The sequence below is a fragment of the Triplophysa rosa genome, linkage group LG25 (assembly GCF_024868665.1).
Source record: "Triplophysa rosa linkage group LG25, Trosa_1v2, whole genome shotgun sequence".
Lineage (NCBI taxonomy): Eukaryota > Metazoa > Chordata > Actinopteri > Cypriniformes > Nemacheilidae > Triplophysa > Triplophysa rosa.
In genome coordinates this window covers 12,382,721-12,390,932 of record NC_079914.1, presented here as the reverse complement: position 1 = coordinate 12,390,932, position 8,212 = coordinate 12,382,721, and the positions used below count along the sequence as shown (strand labels likewise).

The window sequence follows — 8,212 nt, the reverse complement described above, 5'->3', positions numbered from 1 at the left end:
AAAAATGTCAACGTGGTGTGTTTAAACATTTCAACAACATAATCAGGAAAACCTTTGAGTCATTGACCCAATTTTAATGTTATAAAGATATCAATATTGAGAGGAACAACAAAATGAATTATTTTGATAATACAAATACAAAACAAACATAAGCAATAGTTTATATATTTATATGTATATAATATAGATGTGTGTGTATAACCTGTATTTGTGGGACATCCATTTACGTATATAGATTTTACAGGTGTGCGGAACAATGTACAAAATAAGATATACAATACACGTGAAAGCATTTACAATGCTGGGTGAAAAACAATCCAAAAACAAACGATACAACAAATAAACAAAGATACTGCATTTAAAGAGACCTCACAAACATGTGGGAAACAGGCGATCTAAGTGCTACTGTTTTTTTTCACTTGTATAGTTTAGTGGTGAAGAGCAGGGCATCCTAACAAAATTTTTACCAAATTCTTGGCACGGGGGCGCTCAATGCTGTTAGTGAGGTCTATGAAATTGTGTGTTTTATGTATTTTAAATCCGTTGTAATGGCACTTTGAGGAAACGGGATACGAAAGCAACATTTGCTGAATCGCTACACCTTGACTAGTCGTAAATTACTAAAATTAAGGCCACGTTTTTGAAGCTTTTTAAAAATAAAAGGAACGTAAAAAGGGTAAAAATAAAAGGGTAAACATAAAACTGCGTTACCCGTGTCTTAACCAGTTGCGAGATGACAAGTTTATGTACATTAACTTACATTTTGATTGTTTAATATGTGGAGTGGACCAATGAGATTTCATTGTGGGTGGGGCAGGGGGTTCATTGTGTCGCACAGGGTAATGATGCGGTACAATAAAAATTAAGGCGTAAAAACCCCGTCAGCGCAATTCCATCGCTGTTATTTGTGCGTAATCTCATATATCAACATAAAAAATAAACGGATCCACCAACTGACGGATCCATCCGCAAACCAGCCAACAATTGACAATTCAAACTAACCTCCACTCGAAGCCACAAAATATCTGTCAATCTAACCGAGAATGCACTTATTTACACCTCATTATCTCCTTTAGCGTTCACAACGAACAAGAAACCCAAAGGGAAACGTTGCTAATCTCTGAAATGAACGTAGATTTTAAAGCACATGGACAAATAAAGGCAAAGAGGAAAAATGAAGTATCCTGAAAACTAAACTGTGAGGCCATGTACAACACTTAGCATACTAGCATCAATTAGCATAAGCGATTCCGTCCATGCTAACAACAACCAGTTGTTAAATACATTGCTTCTCAGATTCAATTATAGCTGCCATTTCAAATCCTTTCCTCCTTCTGCAAGCCACAGTCATTTCATCTAAAGGCAGAGAATGGAGGGAATAAATGAAATATCATTGGGGAGAAAGAAATTAAAGCACACAGTTCCTATTTTAGATGATGAAAGGACAAGAGCCCTGGGTGCATGACTTTGAGGGTTCTGTACATTTGCTGTTATTATCACACCATGCTTTATGTCCTCGCCAACACAAGAAAGTACAAACTCCAGAATCAACTCCAGAATCCAGTCCAAAACACTACAGGTTTCTACCAGCAAATAAGGTGAGACAGAGGGTTTGTCTACAAGAAAATACAAAACTGGAGCCTTTTCAAAAATAAGTCGATTAATCTCTTACAAAACAACCATTTTCGTCGCCATAAGAAACGTGTCGTAGCAATATTTGGTACATTGACACATTTATAGTGCTATAAAATCTTATCAAATGACTTTATGCTAAAATAAGGCACAGCGGGGCCTACAAACTTTAGATTTGGTTCATGAACCAAGAGCGGAAAAAAATGCGTAAAGAGTTCGTAAAATTATTTCAGCTAGATTCACTGTGGTCGTAATATTAGGAAAATCTAATTCAAACTTCTTTCGACAATTATTGATGCAGATCTTATTCTTTCCTCAGAGGCTTTACTACACAAATCTATTGTGTCTCTTGCAAACTCCACATTTCTCCTTTTCCGCTCAACTGCGTTACAAGTCTTCGTCTGTAGGCAGGATCAGCTGACTGGTGTGATTGTCATGGCACGTAACATGATTCAAGAATTTCTAGAATTCTTTCATAAGCATTAAAGCAAAAGCGTTAAAGAAAGCGAGGGCGTATATATATATATATATATCAGAAACTTAAAAGTCAACAAAAATGGCTCAATGGCTTTTTCATAATTTTGATAAATGCATAAAAAAAGTACAAAAAACATGTTTCAACGACAAAACTGAACCAATAAATGATAAGCTGTATCATAACATTCTGTTATTTTTGTAATACACAAGAAACATACGGTTAACAGCCATAGAAGGGTGGCAAGAGAAGATGCATCCGTAAGTCTTTACGCTTCTGTTTTTACTCATTAAAGAAAAAATATTCTGCAGGTTTTTACAAAAAGACGAAAAACAAAAGCAGCCACAGTTTCTGTTGAAAGCGTGACACATCTCCGTTTCTCTCGGGGATATCCAATACGGTGGTGTTGCCTATTTCTCACATCCAACAAATTTTACGGATTCATCCATAAAATGGAACTCCGTACGACCTTTGGACACTACACAGTCCATCGCTGTCGTCCGTAAAGTCCAAGTAGGCAGAGCTCCAGGACAATTTTTCTGTCAACAAATCAGCAATTTGTTCCAACAGTCCAATAATAGAGTATTGATTTCAATATTATACTATGAAAACACACTCACTGGATTATTAGAAGTAAGGGACTGTACATTGCTAACACTAGGGTTTAAGGTCTACAGGTGGGACCTCTTAAGTGCATTGGTAGCAAAAATAAAGGGCCTGGCTTAGGCTGCATCCCTCACGAGATCGCTGTTCCCTTTTTGAGCCGAAACTCACCCCAATAAATAGCATCTTGTGCGCACCTTAAATCTCGTCGCCACAATTAAAAGTTTCCACCTTTCCTTCTGCATACTTCATAATTTAACTCTAGGCTCTCTCGCCAAACACACAAACATATATCCATGGGAATGGACAAACTTGCTCGCACACCTCACTCTCTCTCTAAATGTTGAAGTGGCGATACAAACAAGTAAATGAAGCTAAATCTATACGGGATGAGGGACATGCTTCAAACAAAAGATAAATGCTTTTTGCCACTGTTTATTTGTCATGAAAGATTCAAAAGTGAGTGTGAAACTAAGTGTGGTCGTCGAGTGTGCTTAAAAGGCTCTCAAAGATCTCTAATGTCTTAAAGGTTTTCAGCCAAGAGTTTTATCAGAAGCGGAGGAGTCTCTTTTGAGGGACAAACAAGCGTGCAAACTTTAAGACAGGTGCTGCTTGTCAGACCGATGATGTGCAAGTCACTGCGACGGGCAAGAGCTCTGTCTAATAGTCACAGTGATTGCCTTGGTTATTTTCGGAAAAGTAGGTGGTTCCGTTGGCCAGAGAGGGAAGGTGGAACGGTCCTTTCACTTCCAGCGGGTGGTTTGCGATCTGTGAAGGGACAAAATTTAAACCATTAGAGAAATGCTTTTCCTATTCTGTGGCAATCATGTCATGATGTGTGCTAAGTTGAGAAGCTTGAAAATAATTTAAAGCAGGAATGAGCAGTTTTTGTATTTCTTGTGTGTTTGTGCTGCAATCTGTAGCCTAAATTTTAAGGTAAAGTACATAAATTGTTCAAAATGGTCTCTTAACAGATTTACAACAATAATCTTATAATAATGAATTGGGTTAAGCTGTTGGGTGCGCTTTTTTGAAGTAAAGTAACCTGCAATTTTATGTTTCAAACAGAGGTGGCGACAGGGGCAATCTTTTGTAAAACTCCAAGAAAGATATTTTTTAGGTCTAAACACATTTATCGGTTACACTTTATATTATGGTACACAAATTCATCATTAACTACTTGCTTATTAACATGCCTATTGGTTGTATATTAGTATGTATAAAGTACCTATTAACGCCTTATTCTGCATTACTTTATTATACATACCTTAATCCTACCCAATACTTAAACCTAAAATCACCTAATAAACAGTAATTAGGAGTTTATTGAGACAAAAGTCATAGTTAATAATTGGTCCCTATTCTAAAGTGTGACCCATTTATAAAATATCAAAGTCTGAAAAACATTGTAATTATCTATAACTGCACCTATACAGTTTCCACACACGAGTTGAAAGAACATGATTGAGCACATTGTGTTCGAAAAAATTCCTCCTTAGCATCTGTCCAAAATGCTTTTCAAAACAATCTGCCAGTTGTAAGATCCTAACAGAAGTACTTGCTTCCCACAAACCCTTGTGTTTAGGGTTGTCACGGTACCATAAACATGTCTTATGATACTATACCAGCTGAAGTATCTCGATACCAAGTAGTATCACGGTGCTGTGCCATATAATTCAAATCTATACAAAAAAACTCAGATTTAGATTAAACATTATGTATTTACTATAGTAAACTGTATTATACTTTGCACTAGAATATGTTGTTGTATTAACTAGTAATTGGATAAATTGTAGCAAATACATTTACATTTAGTCATTTGTAAATACTATAAATACTAAAGTACACTAGATCATTTTTCACGTAGGAACTTATTCAAAAGTTGGACAAATTTCATTGATACAGCAGTCTTTATAAAGGGAAATATTAGGCTTACTTTAAATTCAGAACTAAGACGGCCAGTAGGTGGCATCAATTTTCCACTGAGTTAGTGAATCATTTAACCAACTTGTTCAAATCGCCAATTTGAATCATTAACTCGTCCGAGACATTCAAAACACACTTTCATTTTGGAGATAAACACCACAAAAAGGCAGATGTAAGTGTTCAAATAAATATTAATGCGCATATGCAACATTAACTACGGTACTACGATACTACCGTTTCAAAAATAGAGAGGCATCGCGGGTATTTTGAAGCTTTAGCATCGCGATGCTACCGTAGCACCGGTACACCGTGCAACCCTACTTGTGTTTGATGGCGAAGCTGGAATAACAAAAAAAATCCCTGCATAAATGCTGACACATTTAGCCTGGGATAAGATCAGGGCAGTTCAATTACTCTCAAAGATTAAAACATCTAAAAATAGGGAGTTGATACACACCTGGTGATTTGATTTTTGAGCATGGTAGATTCAAATTATAAATACATAATTAATTAAATTAGCTGCGTTTACCTGTGTCTGGCCGTTGCAGGAGAGATACTGCTGAGCAATGATGCTCTCCGGAGTCAACCCCAGCGAGACCTGGCAGGCCATGGGGTTAATGTTGGTGTCCTCTTGCGGGATGATCGACGTGCCCACAATCGATTCGCTAGGGCCTCTTTGGTAGTAGCAAGATGTTTGAGTTGGACTCTGGGTCACGAGGCTTTTAGCCCTCTGGCAGGTCGACATGGATGTTGGATCTGTAGAACCATACTGAATCCCGTTGACTGCGGGTTGCGGGGCACTTACGAACATGCAGCTGTTAGGGGTCTGATGAGGACTGTTATTTACCATGCCACCTTGCTGAGGATAGCCATTATTAGCAGTCGTCTGGGCCACAAAGCCAGAGCCAAATCCCTGTGCATTTGTCTTTGGCATTAACTGTCCGAGCGGGTCTCTTTGGATTTGTCCGTAGAGGCCGGTCAGATTTTGATGTCTGCCGGACAGTGATTTAGGGAGCTGTTGGGAAGGGGACTGGGACCAGGCAGGCAGTCCCGGATTGGCAGCGTTTTGGGTATGAAGAGAAAACTGTCCTTGTAGGTGTGTGGTAGGGTCAGAGTGCAGCCCGGCATCTTGTCCAAGTGAAACATTACGGGCACAAGTGTCAATCCGGTTGTCTACGACATTGTTGCTGTCGGACACAGATGGTACCCACTGAGGGTTCTGATTAACCGACTGTTGCTGGGGAAGCGAATTACGATTGGTAAAAGCCATTGGCTGGGTGGAGGCACCCTGCAATAGAGAGTTTTGAGGAGGGAGAGTCATTATGTTGGGAAGGGACTGGTTTCCAATCTGAATCTGGCCACATGGTACGAGTCCATTTTCTTGCACCTCACCATGCAGACCAAGCCTGTCTTGGGTCTGCTGCTGGCTACAAGGCACTCCAAGAGAAGAATTAAACATTACATGATTGTTGACGGGGGTATTTTGGGGCATTTGATCCAGTCCGAATGACTGCACAAAGCTGTTGTCAGGTAGCGTCTGCTGTACAATTGGTATTTGTGGCCCCATGTGGGTCAGTTTTGCCATCCCTCTTCCCGGGATACCGGTATCCATGGCCTCTTGGACATTCATTCCAATAAACCCACCCAGACCTGGTGATCCGGTGAGCATTCCCGGCTGGCCATTGAATCCCTGGTTAGCAGCTAAGGCATTCGGTAATTCCATCTCCGGAAGGCACTCTGGAACTTCAACAAATTGTCCCTGCCCCTTAATCTGTCCGGGCAGTTGAATACCATTTTCCTTAAAAAGTGCATCCTCGACATAGGAGAGGATGTCGTTGGTGATGATCTCACTGAGTTCCATGTCGCTGCTCATCTTGAGCAGAGTGCTCTCCCATTCCTTCAGCTCCGAACTGTCAACGTCGAGTTCCTGCAAACTGTCACAAAGAGTACTGTCCCCCATAATCTGCTGTAAGGTTTCCATCATGTCCTTGACGACGCTCTCCTCCTTAATCCCGGCCATTATGTTTGGGGTGGATGGCTGCCAATTGTTACCAGGAAAGGTGAGCAAGGCGTGGCTATCCCTAAAGGCCTTGTCCAGGTCAAACTGGGAATTAGAGTCACTGTTCTCATTGTTGTCCTGCTTTAGCAAGTGGTCCTGCTTTTGCATGCATCCAAGTAGAGAATTGGGGTCCAAGGATGCAGGTTTGCGCATCTTTTGACTATTGTTCTGATTTTGAATGTCTGCGATGTCCAACGTGGGGCCGACCTCGTACAGTACACCCTCACCGGTGGTACAATTGAAAGGTAGCTGCAACTTCCTTTGACGGAGGTGTTCCTCGCCTTCCTCATTGCTAAAAAGTATAGACATTGTGGTCATTAAAAATACAAGGGGATTAAACCAACAAGAACATCACAAGAATACAGGTCTAGGTTTAACATACGTTAACGCTCTCTGTCGAGCAATGATGAAATCAGGCCGTCCTTGTTTATACACAAGCCTGGCATTCGCCTGCACCCAGATCCACATGCCTCCCTTTGAGAGCAGTCTAAAGACTGTTAAACCACTCTCTCCTGTCTTTATCACTGTGAGGATGTGTAAGAAAGAGAAACTTTAAAACATCTGTTATGGAAAAATACTGCTAGTCTATGTGAAGCAAGTTCATAGTTATACATGACTTTGAATTGAAGCTGAATACTTTGTCAAGGTCTGACATAACTCACTTCTGATGTGGTTGTCTGCGCAGTACATCATGTCGGCGGCGTGAATGAACTGATAACCAGATCCTCTCATGCACAGCTCGATTTCAGTGTAGCCGAGAACCACCTTCCCTCTGCAAGACAAAAGAGGTAGGAACACATTTACAGCATATTTCCATCCAACTTGCTCATTTTATTTGCAAATTAAAATTTGCTATCAAAGCAGTGTCTCTATCACTTCTGTTTCCGAAAGAACCAAATGTTTATTTTCATTGAAAGAGACACAAAATAGAAATGTAAATGAGATTATTAAGGAATGAATGAGTCACATGAACTTTCAAATATGCATCTGGAATTTTTAGGTCGTTTGTGCACGTTTTCCTACCAAATAAAAATATGCTGTTTCTCAAATTACCTCAGTTATTGTTTTGTACTACATATAAAACTTCTGGAAAAATAGTTTCTCCCATCACTGATGTTGCCATAAGGTTTGAAAAGAACAATCAACGCTACCTTGTGTCGATACCCATAGGTGTGAAGTCCAACTTGTGTTTGGTTTGGAACAGAAGAGTCTTGCTTCGGATTTCCATTATAGATGGTGGCTGAAGGGGTGTGGCTATGACAAAAAGACCCAGCTGAGGGTGGGTCATGGTTCCGTCTTCCGCCATCTTGTTTTGGCCGTGGAGATATTTAAGCCTCCCCTGGAAGTTCAGGGCCTTGGGGGTAAAGGAAAAGTTATTTCGGGGTCACGAGGATCAAACATTAAACGTAAAAATCTACAGCAGATTTTTATATTCCAGATTGTTTTACTGCATCATTTTTTAACAAAAAAAATCAAGCATCACTGAGTGTAGAGCAAAAGGTTCCTCCCAAACATAT

At 40.0% G+C, this 8,212-nt stretch overlaps 1 protein-coding gene across 1 annotated transcript in view; it reads right to left on the bottom strand.

Annotated features, from left to right (window-relative positions):
- Positions 1–49: 49 nt before the first annotated feature.
- The window catches only part of ahr2 (aryl hydrocarbon receptor 2), a 50,930-nt gene continuing 42,767 nt past the window's right edge, over positions 50–8,212 (bottom strand). Inside the window, exons 7-11 of the mRNA XM_057325058.1 lie at positions 7,847–8,049; positions 7,358–7,467; positions 7,078–7,219; positions 5,166–6,987; positions 50–3,478 (exon numbers count right to left, since the gene is read on the bottom strand). Of these exons, the coding sequence (XP_057181041.1) occupies positions 3,371–3,478; positions 5,166–6,987; positions 7,078–7,219; positions 7,358–7,467; positions 7,847–8,049 (2,385 nt within the window). The 3' untranslated portion in view covers positions 50–3,370. The remainder of the gene's footprint in view (positions 3,479–5,165; positions 6,988–7,077; positions 7,220–7,357; positions 7,468–7,846; positions 8,050–8,212) is intronic.